At 44.8% G+C, this 17,613-nt stretch overlaps 1 protein-coding gene and 1 non-coding gene across 2 annotated transcripts in view; both read right to left on the bottom strand.

Moving 5' to 3' along the window:
- Positions 1-1,533: 1,533 nt before the first annotated feature.
- The window catches only part of BFSP2 (beaded filament structural protein 2), a 58,880-nt gene continuing 42,800 nt past the window's right edge, over positions 1,534-17,613 (bottom strand). The window contains exons 5-7 of the mRNA XM_012766853.2: positions 9,892-10,023; positions 3,636-3,856; positions 1,534-1,766 (exon numbers count right to left, since the gene is read on the bottom strand). Coding sequence (XP_012622307.1) covers positions 1,763-1,766; positions 3,636-3,856; positions 9,892-10,023 — 357 coding nt within the window. The 3' untranslated portion in view covers positions 1,534-1,762. The remainder of the gene's footprint in view (positions 1,767-3,635; positions 3,857-9,891; positions 10,024-17,613) is intronic.
- On the bottom strand, positions 9,430-9,566 carry LOC142875419 (U8 small nucleolar RNA). The gene has a single exon (XR_012922775.1). It is a non-coding gene; the product is annotated as a U8 small nucleolar RNA (small nucleolar RNA).

Genomic DNA, 17,613 nt, shown 5'->3' on the forward strand with positions numbered 1-17,613 from the left:
AGCACCAGTCTGCCGAGGCTCTCCCTGCCAAAAGGTGATTAACTGAATGATTTACGGCAGCTGCTCTCTGAGATGACAGCGGAGGCGGCCGAGTGTGCGCAGGCCTGCACAGCGTGCTGTCTCGTGTAAACTCAGGAGTGTGTGCAAATTCGTTCTCCCCTCCTTCCAGTGGCTGGAACGGTTTGCAGGTTCTGAAAAAACGCACAACCATTCAGACACAGAAGTTCCTCCTCCTGATGGCTGACCTTTCGGAGCCCTCACCCTCCAAGCCTCCAGCTGTGTTTAGGTTAGAGATTTAGGTCTTGGCTGGGGGGCAAAAAAAAATTAATAGTAGCAAGCAAGAAAGAAAAGGGACAGATCTCAGTGCCTGGTGCCTCCGACAGAGCTAGGCCAGCCGCACACTTTGTTTGCGGGCAGAGTCCTTGAACCCAGGTGGTTCAATTATGGGCAGCCCCATGGCGTGCAGCTACAGAGGAGATGGATGCTTTGCTGAAATGCAGTTGTAGGTGGTTTCTTGCCTATTTCTGTGCCTCAAACAACAAACCAAATTATGTGAAGGTGTTGTGCAAACTGTAAATAGCTATTCTGCCCATCTGGCTTACTAATACAAGAATTAATAAAATTTCCTTTTGGCCTTTTGGCCCTTTCAGACCAAAACAGAACACCAGTTGCAGTAATTCCAATCAGGAGACCTATTTCTTTTTACAGGTTTCCTTAAAGATAAATAAGGTTTCTTTTATTTTTGTTACCCTTGGCTATTTGGAACCTCTGGTATGGGGGGGGTCTTCAATTATGCCCATATTTGATACATGCCTCTATCTGGATTAGCAGCTCACAAAGACAAAGCTTAAGAAATTAAGGCTGGTTTTTTTTCTCTCTCTCTGTGTGGTTTTAGAGGCACTGAGACACAGGTGGTGGTTTCAATTTTAATCAGAAGGCAAGAGAGTCTTGCTTGGTAGGCGGCAGATGCATGAACTATATTTGGCTGGCCCAGGCCTTGAGAGGGCTGGGGGGAGGAGGTGGGAGGACCCTGGAAGAAAATTTTGAGGCTGCAAGTGGGGTGAGCAACCACAATCTAATTAATCCCCCACTTAGATTGAATTGGCTTAGATTGGGCTTAGATTGAAGTTCCCTTTAATCTGATTGAGAGGTGCTCTGCCAATAGCATGTGAGCTATGTCTGCACATAAATATGTATGCAGAGTTCATTAAAGAGGTCTGAATACTCTGTGATGCCTACAATTATGACACATGCAATAAAGCAGCACACTAATCCCCTCTCCAGCAAGAGTGTTGTTTTTTTGCCTCCAATTGTGGCAATCCTGCAAGTCGTGAGTGGGACTTTCGCCTGAGCAGCACTTTTACACTGATAAACCCAAGATCAGATGACCCTTGGATGGTGAAGCAGACGGTGCCACACTCAAGGACCCTTCCAGAAGCCTTCAAGAATGGCTCTGTGAGCAAAGGCCAGGCAGGCAAAGTGATATCCGTCGTGTCGCCAACGTGAGTTGAACAAAGCGGGCAGACTGGAAGATGCACACAAAGCATTTATTTTCGGGGGGCCAAGGGAGGCTGCTCAAGCTACAGACTACTCAAATTAAAGCGGAAGGACCCTCTCCACTCCAGGAAGCTCTTCAGCCCAGGCTGAATCAACTAGGGAATCCAGCAGGGGCTGAAGCTCAGAGGAAAGCCCCTCGGGCGACTTCACGGGTCAGTTGGTGAGGAAGGTAGCATTTTCTTCTTGAGAAGGGGAAATTTCTCCATCAGCTGAAAGGAAACACATATGAGAAAATCAGTAAAGACATCACAATAGCGTTGTGGGAAAGGCAGCCGTAGCATGGAAATGACAGTTTTGGGGTTTACATCCCTGTTCCATGGTTACTAGCTGTGAGACCTTGGGCAAATGGCTTAAACTCACTGAGGCTTTATTTCCTGTCTGTAAAATGGGGGTCATGATGGAGTCCTGGCAGGGTTTGGGGGAGAAATGAAGATAACAATGGGTCAGCATTTCACTGGCAATGAATTCAGTACTCATATTCTGGAAGTAAATTCAGCCTAACTCACTACTCTTTCTGTTTGTTTAAAATGACTTTGTGTATTTATTCAAAGGTCCATGGGTATCTGAAAAAAATAGCTTTGTTAGGAACATCTGGCTTTTATAATCAACAGAAATCAATTCAATAAAAAGACAGTTGGAGAGGAGCTGGATGACATATTTTCCATTTGAAAGGAGGGAGGGGTGAGGTCCCTTCCAGGCAGCTCTCCTGACTTCTGAAGAAAGCAAGAGAGGTTGTACTCTTCGAGAGAGCCAGGAGACCTGGGCTCCAGTCCCACTTCTGCTTCCCACCTCCCTGTGTGATCATGGACAAACCCTTTCCCACGCTGGGCCTTTGTACTCTCTCTCGAACCATGATGGGTTGGACGATATGATTGCTAAGTTGTCTCTTAGAGCTGCTATTCTGTTCTTTAACATATGTCAGATAGGGGACCTTGGAAGAAAATAAGAAGATATAGAAATATAATAAAAAATTGGCCAGATGCAGTGGCTCACACCTGTAATCCTAGCACTTTGGGAGGCCCAGGCAGGAGGATTGCTTGAGGTTAAGAGTTTGAGACCAGCCTGAGCAAGAGTGAGATTCCTGTCTCTACTAAAAATAGAAAAATTAGCTGGGCATGGTGGTGCACTCCTGTAGTCCCAGCAACTTGGGAGGTTTCGCCTGCCATTTCCAACCCTTCCACTGTGGAGTCTGGAGAAGCTGAAAAGCTGCTTCCTCAGTCCCCCTTGCTGATAGGTATGGTCACATGAGCAGGTTCTAGTCAATAAGACATAAGGGAAAATCCACTGGAAGGCTTCTCAAAACGTTTTTCCTCCATTGATAAAAGGAGAGAACTAGTCAAGAAAAAGCGCTTTTGTTGCTGCTTTTTTCCTCCCCTATCTACTGTCCATGAATGCAGTTGTGATGTCCCGAGCTGTAGCAGGTATTTGGCAACCATGGGGTAACAAGGATGAAGACAAAAAGCCAACATCTTTTACACTGAAAAGATGAAAAGAGCTTAGGTCCTCAATGAAATCATTGTGCAACCTATTTTGGGGACTCTTAAATAAATACGGTTTCCGCCCTTGCTACTCAAAGTGTGGTCTGTAGTTTAGGCATCACCTGGGAACTTGTTAGAAATGAACACTGGCCCCACCCCAGGCCTACTGAAGCAGAATCTGCATTTTAAAAAGATGCTTAGGGATTTTAAATGCACATTAGTTTCAGGAGCACTTGTTTATAGCCCATTAATTAGGGTTGAATTATATGCAACTGAAATTCCTAACAGCTACTGTGTCTGTCCTAGGTTTGTGTGTGTATGTATATATGTATATGGATATATACACACATGTATATACACATACATATACAATATATATTTGTACGTGAATATATATTATTTGTATGTGAATAAAAAAATTCTAGAAGGGCACAGCTAGGCTGTGGGAACGAGTGCGTGTGTGAGAGGGGGAGTGTGGGGCGATATCTCCTTTTTTTTTTTTTAAATCTTAATTGCTTCCTTAGTGTTTAGGAAAAAATAATTCTTTTTAAAGCCATGCATATGCATTCCTTTGGTAACCAAAGCGGAGTGGAGGCTTACCAGCTCTCCTCCCTGTCCAGCAGGGCGTGGTAGGACGCGACGTCCTTCTGCAGCTGGCACTTGCGCGCCAGCAGGTGCGAGCGCTGCTGCTGCTGCTGCTCCGCCTCCGCGCGGATCTCGCCCAGCTCCGCCTCCAGCCGGCCCACCACGGCGCCCAGGTTCTGCAGCTCCATGTCGTGCCAGTGCTTGGCGTCGTGCAAGGTGTTCTCCAGGCCTCGTTTCTGCAACAGAGCAAACCTGGTCCCCACCAAGGCCGACGGGCCGGGCGGGTGGAGACGGAGGTGCAGAGCAGCGGGAGGGGGGTGGGTGGGCATTAGTCTGGGGGGTCCGCTCCCCCCGGGACAAGGACCTCACCAGTCACGGACACTGACCGGGTCCGCCTCGCGAGGCTCTGTGGGGAACTAAGGAATCCTCAGGAGGTCAGACTCTGGTTTGGTCTGATTCAAGGATCTTTTTGATGGGAGGGAGGGTGAGAGAGGGAAGGAAAAAAGAGAAGAAGGGGACAGGGAGGGAGAAAAAGAACAAAGGAAGAGAGAAAGAGAGGGAGAGACGTTGAGAGAGACACAGGACGAGAGACGAGAGACGGTACGTAGGTGTTTCTTCAAGGATATCTTGCTCTCAGGGGCTTTTTCTCATGATTTCTTCACCCCCTTCCATTGCTAAAGCCGGAACCATCATTCAGGAGAAACGCTGTCTCCTCTAGCATTTTCTCAGATCACTGTTAGAATGGATGTCTCAGTCTTTACGTGCTCAGCATCTTTCTCTTTAGTGTTTTAGGAGCACATCTTTGTCAGGCCCTCTTCCTCTACTGTCCCTTCGGTGAGGCTTCTTCTCTGGGAGCCCTGCACCCGGGGTCTGCGTGGGCGGGTCTCCACCGCACTCAGGACTTCAGACATGGTCCCGAAGCCCTCGACTCCTGCACTGGTACTTCCAGCACAGGACTTCCGCCCAGCAGCTGCGGAAGCTGCCCCAGATGACAGCACTTGTATTACAGTTACACTTACTGCCCTACCTACCTGTCTCCCCATTAGACAGGAAACCTCTTCTCACCTTCCCATACACCATGCCCTGAAAACTGTAGAGTTGATCAATAAACGACTTTAAAAAACTGTTATCTGTGTTTAATAGTTTCTAATAGTTTCTATAGTTTCTAATAGACCTGCTGCTGAACTTCTTAGACCTCAAATCAAGGTATGCAGATGGGGCCTTTGGTCTCCTCCTGGACCTGTAGGCCCCTCCTACTCTGTGCTTCAGTTGGGGAACCCACATGGGAGTTAGAAACTTGAGAAAGGTGTGTCCCTGTTTCTCTTCCTTTCCTTCCAATGCAATCGTCACAACCTCTTGTATATCCTGAGCTTCCACATTCTCCAGCCACCATGGTCCAGGATCCGAAGCTTGTCGCCTCTCTCCTGGGGGGCCCTCAGCAGCCTCTCGGTGCATGTCCTGCCTCTAGTTCCTACTCTTCCTGCACTCCCTGCACAAGCAGCCACAGTGCTCTGCCTAAAGCCCAAATCTGGGCTTGTATATCCTCTACTTAAACCCACGGATAGCTCCCCAGGGCCCCGGACATGGCACACATGCCTGGCTCAGTATCTTTGTACCTTCACCCCCCCCCCATCCTATAGCAGCGTCAGCACTTCCATTCAGTCTTGGAATTTATTAGGTTCATCTTATTTCCTACACCTGTAACTTCCTTCTCCATTCCTTCCAGCACCCTCACCTGCTTCAGTCCTACTCATCCCCAAGTCCAAACTCAGGGGTCACCTCCCCCAGGAAGCCTTCCTTGAAACTCCTCTGCCCCTACCATGACCAAGCTGGGTTAGCTGCCCCTCTGTATTTCCAAGCATAGGTATACCCTTGAACTTACAAGTGGACTAAGCATGCCTTTTCCACGAGACAGTGAGACTTGGAAGGAACTGAGTCTCTGTAATTCCCATGCCCAAGTCAGGACCTGGCACAGGGTAGGTGCTTGGTATGTGCAGGTTGCCCCAGATGACAGCACTTATGTTACAGTTACACTTACTGCCCTACCTATCTGTCTCCCCATTAGACAGGAAACCTCTTCTCACCTTCCCATATACCATGCCCTGAAAACTGTAGAGTTGATCAATAAACAACTTTAAACAACTGTTATCTGTGTTTAATATTTTCTAATAGTTTTAATTATAGTTGACCTATAGTATCTGGCTTTTATATATAACACATAAAAAACAGATAAATATCTTTTTAAATTAGATTGTATCAATGAAACAAGATTCTGTACTCTGCCCTCCAGGAGGAGACTTTTGATACCCTTTTGACCACTGAGGCTGAAATGGAAGATTCTTGGTCATGACACCATTTTGAATCCCAACTGCTGTTAAGCAGGGAGAATCATATCATCTTATTCAAATCTTATTTCCATTGGATATGAGAGTGTTGAGTCAGATTCCCATCCTAGGTACATTTATAAGAAGCAAAATATAATCACTAGAAAATGAATCTAGATCAGTATCTGGTCTAGGGTTATTATTTGATTAGTGGGATGTGAAAAATCCCTCTGTAGCAGTAAGGCTGCAGAAATGGCCACCTTGGCTTTGAGAATCATTTGTTCCTACCTTTTGTGTTTTCTCTTTGTTTATAGGAAACTGGTTGGTTTGTGAATCGTTGTTGACACTAGATCTGTAACACCTGTGATTTGGAAAACCTCTTCACAGAATCATGTTTGGATGATCTGTCTGCAGTTTTTACTCCACCTTCTAGGTGAGTTCTCGTTGTGTCCTGAGGGTTCTCTTTGCTGACTTAGAACCCATGGCCCAACGGGGCATTCGTGGGAACCCCTATCAAAGGTCTTATGTGTTGTCCATCTCACTTGCTGCCCAAATCCAGCTTCCCCACCTAAGTACCTGACGTTCTGCAGAAAGAGAGGAGGCCTGGACTATAATCAGGCTACCGCTGCAGGTCTCGTAACCCTGGCCCACTCAGCAACGCAGACAGCACCAGCAAGCAAACTGAGATCACGGAAGCACACTTATTCTGCAGGTGTCTGGAAAATTGAAGGGACTTTTTTGAATTGCTAAACCCTCTGTAAAGTAAAATAGTGACCTTTTGTGACTTCTGGCCTTGAATTCCATTCCTGATTTGAGTTGACTGAACACAGAGTTCAGCAGGCCTCAAGCACCATTATTTGTGCCTGGCTTCCAATACAAACAGTGCCTTATTGGCAAAAAGGGCTGAAAGTCTTGCCAGCTCAGCTGTCTGAGGCTTATATAAGCTGCAGGGGCCTTGTGTGTGCACAGGTTGCTCTGAGAATAACAGGGATGGCTGGATGAACTTTCTGTATTTGAAAACAGTACGAGAGGTTGTTACCTAGTCTGGCTCAGTCTGTGCTCCTCACCTTGGCTGCAAGGCCCAGCGACCAAAATGTGATCTACTAGAACCAGTAGGGGACAGAGGCAGCCTGTCTTGGGTCATGATCTCAGCCAGAATGCCACTGCTCCAAAGTCTTCTGGGTAGGGGTCTGAATTCCTTTTCCATTTGTTCCATGGGGTTTAAGTGAAGTGACAAGGTGGCTGGTGATGCCAACTCAGGGTTACTATACTAGTGATTATAATAATTGTATATGATTATTAATTTTATATAATCATTAATAAATGCCATTTGACTGCTCACTCTGTGCCAGGCACTGTACCAAGGGCTTGATGTGCATTATCTAGTTAGTCACTCTTATGAGTTTATCAGGTAAATTCTAGTATGAGTCTATGGTGGATCACATTTCCAAAGGCAGCTGCAGCAATGATCTCCATTCCACAAGCTCTTTCTCAATGTGATCCTGCCAATGCCCTATCAAGGGGTGGAGCTTTCTCCTCCTCTTGAGTCTGGGCTGGTCTTGTGACTGCTTTGACCAGTATGTGGTATGAGTGATGTTCAGGGACTTTCAAGCCCTGCAGTTAAGCTCAGAGGCTACAGCCTCTAAGTTTGACTACTGTAAGACTGTCATGGTACAGGCAAGTTCAAGCTAGCTACATGGAGAGGTCATGTGTACAGAGAAAAAGAGATGCACAGCTGAGGCGCCAGATGTGTGAGTTGAAGAAGCCATTCTCAGGTGTTCCAGTCCCAGCAGATGCCACATGGAACAGAGAATTATCCCTGCTGATCTCTGCCTGAATCACAGAATGAGAGAACAAATGATTCACTGTTTTCTTAAGCCACTAAGACATCAGAGAGATAGGATAACCAAAATAGGCCCTTGCTTTACAAGTGAGAAAACGAAAGCTTTAGAGGGGGCACTCAGGCCAGGGAGTAGAGGAGCCAGGGTTCGAGATTGCAGAGTCTGAGCACCTGAGTCCACAGGCCTGCTGTGCCTGGTAGAGGGGTAGCGTCAGCGCCAGACGGTGTGGCGGGTGGAGCATTGCCAGACCCCGCCCTCGACTCTGCTCATCTCCTCCCCTCCGCATCCCACAGCAGGAGCCGGCGATCTCTCTCTCCCACCTGCCACCCCCTCACGTTCAGAGCCTCTGGTTCCTGTGGTTATATCAGCCCCTCCACTGAAGTCACATTAATTCCTTTAGGACGTGGACCATGTCTAATTAGTTTTATGTCCCCAGAGCACTTGGTAAAATTCCTAGAACATACTACGTTCTTCAAAGTGATGCTAATAGTAAGAAGAGCATGCTCACGTGCATTCTCTCATTGGCTCCTCATAGAAACATTGAGATTGGGGTGGACTATGCCTGCCATACTCACTTTGCAGAAGAGGAAACTGTGGCTTGGGGATCTGCCTGTTTACACAAGGGATAAATGAAGGAGCTGAGCCCTTGTGACTCTACTTCTCTGGATTTTTCTCCCTCAGATCCTTCTCTGACATCCCCTGGCACTCACTCAGAACCTATCATGGGCCTCATTGCAGTCCAGACCATCTTAGCTGCACAAGGATTACACAGACCAACCCCTTCACACACTTTGATTTGTGCCAACAAAACTGTGATTAGAAGAGTACAAATGACCCCCTGGGGGTGACATCTAGGAGGAACTGTGTTTGACACCTAACATAATTTCAGTCCATCCCAGAGATTACAGGGTGGATTGCTGCATTATTATTTTTATTAATTTTATCATTTAAGTATTTAATTAACAATTAATAACACGAGAGATCTGTCTGCAAAACACAGCGAGTCTGAGGAGCTTACTAGGTGTCCTAGGTTGAGTTCTCCAGAAGCAGAGCCCGAGACAGGGATGCCAGCACTTGTAAATAACTAAGGATTGCTCTCAGGAAGAGGGGGAATGAGGAAAGCAGGACGGGACAGGGGAAGGTGCTAAGCAAGGACCTGGTGTCCACTGGAATCTGGCTACAAGTGATCCCACAGAGGGCCCTGGAGCACAAGTTACACCTGTGGCCCCCAGCCCCTGGGCCATGGACCACACAGCAGGAGTGAGCAGCGGGTGAGCCAGGTAAGCTTCATCTGTGTTTACAGCCCTTCGCATGGCTGGCATCACCGCCTGAGCTCCACCTCCCGTCAGATCAGCGGAGGCATTAGATCCTGCATTATGGTGAGTTGTGTAATTATTTCATTATATATTACAATGTAATAATAGTAGAAACAAAGTGCACAATAAATATAATGTGCTTGAATCATCCAGGAACTATTCCCCCCACCCCTATCCGTGGAAAAATTGTCTTCTGTGAAACCGGTCCCTGGTGCCAAAAAGATTGAAGACCACCGATTACACGGTAGAACTGGTTCCACAGTGAAGCAAGTGGGCTGGGCTTTTATTTTTTTTTATTTTTTTATTTTTTTATTTTTTTTCAGGAAGAATCAGATAGGAGCAATCAGAGTGTTGCAGGCTCTGATTACGCAGAGACGTATAATCACGTATCATGCGAACTCCAATCATCATTTTCTCATCTGCACTCCAAAAGGAGTAACAGGTAAGGATTATCCCACCTGACGATTGGGCTGGGCTTTTAAAGCCCCATGGTGGTCAGTCATTGGCTGGCGGCTGGGGCAGGTGTCTTCTGTTTGGCCCAGGGCAATTCTGTGGAGAAGTGGGCAGCTGTGGGCATTAGCAGCCAGCACTCGCAGCAGCAGCCGCGTAAGGGGTGTTTTGGTGGGACAGCCGCTGATGCTCCTTGGGAGTCAGAAGACATTTCCGGCCTCAAAGCCCATAAGCTGTGAGACGGGAATCCCTTGCAAACCATGACCTGTATGACTAAGATTGGACAGTGGAGAGCTAAAATGAACACAGGAGATACCAGGGCTCTTTTTGGCCCACTCACCAGGGCCCGTAAGGACTCGGTCTCAGCTTGGAGGCTCTGGACTTGGCACGACGTGTTGTGCAACTCCACCCTGAGGGCAGCAGCCAGCTTCTCCTCCTGGGTCTGGGCCGTGTGGGCCACCTCCGACTGTTGCTGTGGAGAGTCAGGTCTCAGTGTGAGCAGGGATGAGCCAAGACCTGAATGCATCCTTCCTTCAAAGCCTTTCTAATCACCTCTCCACTGCCCCTACCCAGGGAAACACAGCTGTCGGATTTAAAAGCCCTTTTTTCTACAGGTCCTTTCACCAACTTGTATGCAAACATTTATTTTGAACATACGATGCCTGCAAATGGAATCGGATTCAAAAGGTTCCCTAAAGAATGTATATTAGAAAGTCTCCTTTTCTCCCTGTGTCCTAATTACCCAGTGCTTCTGTTTATAGTTTCTTATACTTCTTATACCTCCTTCCAGAGATATTTCATATGTTTACAAATAAATATGTTTCACCCCTCCCCCCAGCTTTGGTACTTAATATATCTCAGAAATTATTCTGTATTAGTATACATAAATTGAGAACTTTTTTTTTTTTTTGAGACAGAGTCTCACTCTGTTGCCCAGGTGAGTGTTGTGGCGTCAGCCTAGCTCATAGCAACCTCAAACTCCTGGTCTGAAGCAATCCTACTGCCTCAGCCTCCCGAGTACCTGGGACTATAGGTGTGCACCACCACGCCCAGCTAATTTTTCTATTTTCAGTAGAGAAAGTGTCTCACTCTTGCTCAGACTGGTCTGGAACTCCTAACCTCAAGCAATCCTCCCACCTTGGCCTCCCAGAGTGCTAGGATTACAGGTGTGAGCCACCCACCTGAGTATATTCTTTTTAACAGCTGCATAATATTGCCTTGTTTGGAAGTACTGTAGTTTATTTAGAAGTCTCTGCTGATGGACAGATTGTTTCCAGTCTTTCCCTATTACAAACAATGGTGCAAAGAATAACCTTACATCCTCATTTTTCACACAGGGAGTGTTTTTGAGGGGTAATTTCTGTAGTGGAACTTCTGATTTGAAATGGCATATATTTGTAATTTTGGTGAATGTTACCAAGTTGCCCTTTAGAAAACTTGTAACCCTTTCTGGCTCTGTAAGACAGCACCAGTCGTCCCATACCTTCCTCAAACAAGGAGGTATCCAACTTGATCTCTGTCAATCTGATAGTCCCTGATTTATTTTTTAAACCACAGTCTAGCCACAATTATGACAACAAATGCAAGGTCTGCGTTTTGAAACTTCTCTCCAGAGCAAGATGGACAGATTTGGATCCCCCTGCCAATACATTCAGGGGAGCAAGTCACTGTTACTCTTCTTTGCTGGGGAAAAGGTGAAAAAAGAGAGACCACTCCCATTTTCTTCAATGAAGTCTGATGGAATGTCCCCTAGTCCATGATATGGGAAGAAAAAAAAAAACAGTTTTCTCTTGTAGGTTGCTGGTTTTCTGGAATTACCATTTTTACCATATAGGACTACTTATTTATAGAGTAATGTAAAAAAAAAAAAATAGTCCAATCTAATGGATTGACTAAGAAATTCTAAGTCAACAGGCTCATATTTCAGTAGCAGTTCCTCCTATTCTTACTGTTTAAAGGCTTTACAGAGGCCACAAAATGACCATTAAAGGGTTTGGAGCAGCTAAAGGAGAACAGAAGCCCTGGGCTCAGCTCTGATTGGTCAGCCAATGACTTGTGTCCCTGGGCTGTCATTCAGCCACTCAGAGTCTCAGTCCCCGCCCACAGAAGGCAGATGTGAGTGAGGAAGAATGAAAATCACATAATGGCTGTGGCTTGGGGTCACTATGAGGCTGCTATCAGATTATGCACACGGACGATTTTAGAACCTTAGAAATATAAAAACATTGGTTGTATATATTTTGTATATGTAAAAAGTAATAGTAGCCAACAGACGAGTTCGTAAAAGCCACTATAAGTTAAATACTACCTATAATAACTTATATGTATTAGGCACTTACTCTGTGCCAACACCATGTCAACAGCTTTAAGTTTATTATCTCATTTAATCCTTACAACCCTATGAAGAAGATGTCACTATTACCTTCATATTATATGAGGAAACTGAGGCACAGAATGGTTGAGTTACTTGCTCAAGATCATATGGCTTTTGAAGGACAGAACCAGGATTCATGCCCAGCAGCAGACTCCAGAGCTGTGCTCTTAACAACCAGTATTTAATCCATCAACTTAAGACCGCTAAAACTGGATGTGTCTTCCCCAAAATGTAGGTGAATCACTCTGAAGTATCCTCCTTCCAAATACCCTGTTTTTTCCCTTTCTTTGGGGTTATTAAATTATATCAACTTATAATTAAGTAAATTATATTAACATGGTAATAAATACTTGAACACATCATTTACTAACTATTTTCTATGCTATTGAGGTTATTTACACCTATGGTATCTGTGTATTGGAAATGACATACAATGGTGTGTTGCTGGGCATCACAGGAGGGCCCAGCAGTCTGCATTGCAACTACCTGGTCCATGGAAGAAAAGTTCTACATAGCCACAGAAACTAACGAAACATTATCACTTGCCATGGACAGTAGATAGCTGAAAAATTAATAAAGTTATAACAAACCAATGTTATTAAATTCCAGCTACCATCGTCTACCAAGCTGCCAAATCCCAAAGCCTGCTTTCTCTTTCTTTAAGGGAAAGATTAATAAGTATAGCAGAGGTGTTAAAACCTCTGCCAGCACCAAAGACTTTCTTCTAGTTTAACATGGAAAAAGAAATTAATTTGATCACTGTAAGTTTCAGTGCCATTTAATATTGTGTCCCACACCGTCTCAAATCATCTTACCACAAGTGATACTTGCCAGTTAATTGCTTGAACTCACCTAAAAGAATTACACATTCTTCTCCAATGGATTTTAAGATTTATGATTTCTGGTTGCTATAATAACTCCATTTCTGTTTCCATTTTCAACCCAATGCCTCCAGATTTCTTCTCAGAGCTCAGATAGTAGGTGTGTGATCCTAGGCCCTGAGGACAGGAAGGTAGGACTATGTTTTGTTGCTCAGTGCGGTTGCTAAGGTATGTAATGAGATTCAAAGATGTTGGTCCCCAGACTTTGAAACCAGCTAAAGTCCTGGCTCTCCTGCACAGCAGCTGAGCCGCCTATGTTTGCACTCCATCTATATTTCTGGAGCAGGAGAGCATGTTGACATTTTGAAACACAACACAGATTTTCAAATTTCAAAAATGTTAAATTAAATTAGCATGTTATTGCACGTGAAGGATGAATGTGAGAGGAGAAAGTCAGCATGCTTCTGAGTAAGTCATAATCAAGTATTTGAGAGTCTGACTATTGGAGATACAAATGGGGGTTGGGGAAGAGAAAAAGACCATCTCGAAAGCTGACCCACCTTGCTGATTAGTATTGCCATTCCTAAAAATGCCCTTGCCGATGACCCGGCATTGGGAGAAATGCCACTTTGTAGTGTGAGGGGAAGGTGAGTGTTTAGGAGGGGGCAGAGTGTGGACAGAGAGTGATGATACTTCCTGATCTTTGAAATAGCAGGTTCCTTCTCAGCAGATCTTGTATCCAGATGAGCCCTCTGCCTCAAGTGTCTTCTGTCTTTTTCTAAGCAGTTGCTGTGCAGGTTTGAGCAAGTCACTTGGGCTCTACGGTTTTTGCAACTGACGAACAACAGCTTTCTAAGAGCATTGTTCTGCCACAGGGCACAGTTACCTGCCTTGGCTCTTAAGCACTTTTCAGATTTCACAAGATTATGCTAACCTCATAGTGTTCACTGTCATGAAGGAAGGGAAAGCCATGGCCCCCTGGGTCCCCAGGGGTTCCCAATCTTGTATCATAGAAGAATCTTTTCCCACAGGAGGGCACGGACCCATGGTTTGGAAAGATCCTGACAGAAGCCTGGCATAACTTTTAGCCTCTCAGGACAAAGGCCTCCCAACCTCACATTCCACAAGATATCACTTATTTATTCTTAAAAAGGAAAATGAATCGAGGTCCCCCATTCTTGTGATCTGTCCAGTTCAGCCTAGTAGTTAAGAGTGTTGATTCTGGGCCAGGCGCAGTGGCTCATGCCTGTAATCCTAGCACTCTGGGAGGCTGAGACGGGTGGATCGCTCAAGGTCAGGAGTTTGAAACCAGCCTGAGCAAGAGCGAGACCTGTGTTTACTATAAATAGAAAGAAATTAACTGGCCAACTAAAAATATATAGAAAAAATTAGCCGGGCATGGTGGTGCATGCCTGTAGTCCCAGCTACTCGGGAGGCTGAGGGAGGAGGATGGCTTGAGCCCAGGAGTTGGAGGTTGCTGTGAGCTAGGCTAATGCCATGGCACTCTAGCCCAGGCAACAGAGTGAGACTCTGTCTCAAAAAAAAAAAAAAAAAAAAAAAAGAGTGTTGATTCTGGAGCCAGAATGTGTGATTTGAATCCCAGCTTTGCTACTTTCTAAGTGTGTGCTTTGGGGCCAGTTACCTAACCTCTCTGAGCCTTAATTTCCTACTTTATAAATGGATAAAAATCACAATACCTATCTCATGTTGGGAAGATAAAATGAAAATATACCTGTCAGGTGCTTGGCTTTTGGAAAGTGCTCTGTTCTCATGGCACATCTTGTTCTGCCTCGTAGGAGGGTGGTTTTTCCATCCATTTCCTCCCTCCTCCTACCCCCTGCCCAACTTCCACACTAGACTGCAGGTCTTGTGTGCAGGATCAACTTCTCACCTACCCTACTCCTCGGTACCTAACATGGCTCATTACACCCAGAACATGCTCAACAACATTTATGGAAGGTCTACAATGTGGGCCAGGCCCATGCCAGGGACTAGAGAAGAAAAGGAGGGATCTACCAGGCATGGAATTAGATCAAACCTCCATGTCATTAGGAGGACCATGCTATCATTACTGTAACAGTTGTAAGTCATTTTATGGTCACGCGGTGTCATGTTGTTGAGCTAAGGATAGCTTTTGACAGGCAGCACACACGCTCCTGACCTCCCCCAGCCAGATGTAGGATTTATTTGAGAGAAGGCTGGATGCCGTCCAGTCTGCACCAGTGACACAGGCACTGCTTAGCGAGAATTAAAAAGAAGTGCATGGCTCACTTGGTGAAGCTTCAACACTGGCAGAATCGCTGGCCTGGCTAGCCTAGGCCAAGTTTCTCCTTGAGTTTACTCAAGAACTGCCTGGCTCCTGAAACTGCTCTCTTTTGGGTGTAGGGTCAGTTCCCAGGCTCTGTCAAAGTGGCCAAAGACAAAACAGAAGAGCAAATGGCTTCCTGGACTTGTTGCCCCCTTGGTCATGAGTAAGCTTACCCTCTTGATAAGGGCAGCAGAAGAGGCTCGGCAGTGAGTCTAATTCCGAAGGGAAAAATAGATTCTTCTTCTTAAAGTAGTTATTTGGGAAGTCTAAATCATAGTATTTTTGTTCTGGTTTATTAAGATCATTCCGTTCCTAAGAAGAGGGGACTCCTTTGCTTTGTCTCATTCTAGGAGACTGAGTGTAGAATATGGTCCACACTGTCTTAATTCCTCAGGGATGTGGGTTGTTTCATCTTTATGAATCTACTATTTTAGAAGTAGGGTCCCTACAACTTTTATGGGAAGGATCTATTAAAGAATATCTAAAATATGCTTTTAGTTTTGTAGAATCAGATAGCCAGGGATGGGCATTTTTTGAAGCCAGGAACTTTGTGTCCAGAGCATCAAGGCAGAGCCTTGCACCTGGTTTGTGCTTGAAAAATGGATTTTGAATGAATGAGTGAGTGGAGATTCCTTGGTAGAAGGTGTAAGAAGGAGGTTTCAGTGTTGGGCAATCCCCTGTATAGATACCTAGATATTGGTTGTCAACCAGATGTAGCTTTGAAAACAACATGGAAGATAACGGCTCGAGAGTCTCTACAGTCAGAGCAAAGAACAGGCAGAGACTAGCCGGTACCTACCTCAATGAGGGGGTCTTTTTATTTTCTCTTGGAAAAACTACTCTGATTCTCCCCACTCTTCTCTGAGCCGTACCAACTGGTTGGTATATGATACTGCAATATACAACTATAGGAACCAAATACTGGCTCACCTGGCTCCTGTAATAACCCTTCCTCATTAGCTAACAATATTTTTTGAGTTAGCTGAAACTACAATAAATGAAGTAAAAAGACAAGTGATAAACTAGGAACATATGTGCAACTTAAATCACAGAGAAAGGACTAATTTCTCTGATATACAAAAAAAAGCTTTTAAAAATCAGTAATAAAAAGTCCAAAGCCTAAAATGCCACAAGTTCTCACTTGTAAGTGGGAGCTGGGCTATGGATATGCATGGTTATACAGAGTGTTATAATGGACATTTGAGACTCGGAGGTGGGAAGGAGGGTAAGGCATGAAAAATTACCTATTGGATGCAATGTATGTTATTTGGGTGATGAGTACACTAAAAACCCAGATTTCACACTATACAATTCATCCATGTGACAAAGAGCCATTTATAACCTCCTAAATCTATTGAAATAAAATTTAAATAATTGAATTGAATTGAATTGAAAAAATACACTAAAAAAGTCCAAAGCCTAATAAAAAATGGGTGAAAGATCTGATAATATACATGAAAGCAAATAGGTATGAAATCCAGCATGTAAAAAGATGTTCCACATTCCTTTTGAGAAATGCAAAATAGAACTACACTGTGAAACCATTCTTTACCTATAATATTGGCAAAGATCACAAAATGTGAGAACTCACAGTACTGGTGAGGATTTGGGGAAATGAACTCTCCCAGTTGGCTAACATGGCCTCATCACAGCCGGCCATCCTGCACTCTGGAGTCTGAGTAGCAGAAACTCATTTTAATCTGATTTCATATATCTTGGAAAATATTGACTCTTCTTGGTAAAAGCAAGCACAGAAAAGGCACAGGCAGAGAAGCCTATGTAAAATATTTGCCTTTACAGGGCAAATTATTATTTTTAAGTATGGATGACATGGAGACATATTATCCAAGGTTTCTAGTCTCCTTGTGGGTAAGTCTAGAACTACGCTGTCCAATAAGGTAGCCACAAGTCATATGTAGCTACTTAAATAAAAATTAGATAAAATTCAAATTCCAGTTCCTCAGCCACATTTCAAGTGCTGTATAAGCCCAGGTGGCCAGTAGCTATCATAGTGGATTGCAGTGTAGATTACAGACGATTTCCATTATCGCAGATATTTCCAATAGATGACTATGCTTTAGCCAATCTCAGATATCTCTTCTAGCTCTAAGACTGTCAACAACCAGAAGCCTCACAATTCATTTCAATCTATTCTCCTCTATTTGTTCTTAATAGTTTCCACTATCTGTCATCTTGACTGTTTAAGGCATGATGGTTACAGCTCAGATAAAGTTCCTGAGTGCAGATGCCTCACAGTGACCTGAGGCCTACTGTCAGAGCAGGTATCACAGGAGTCATCTGTTTGTTCTGAAGTCCTTGGCCCCTGGGGACTATTAATACAGACGGAGTTCTCCCCCAGCCTTTGGGTACTGCACACTCTTCCAGCTGCAGTGAGCGAGGGATGGAAAAAAGAAGCTTCAGGGAATCAGGGTGTGGACTCCGCTTTGGGCAAAAGGGAATGGAAGGAACATCTCAGAGAGAAGTTTAAGAAGACAAAAAAGAGCTTGCTTTGCTGGGAACCAACTGCAGACCAGGCTTAGGGTGACAGAGCAAAGACCT

The sequence above is a fragment of the Microcebus murinus genome, chromosome 1, assembly GCF_040939455.1.
Source record: "Microcebus murinus isolate Inina chromosome 1, M.murinus_Inina_mat1.0, whole genome shotgun sequence".
In the NCBI taxonomy this organism is placed as follows: domain Eukaryota; kingdom Metazoa; phylum Chordata; class Mammalia; order Primates; family Cheirogaleidae; genus Microcebus; species Microcebus murinus.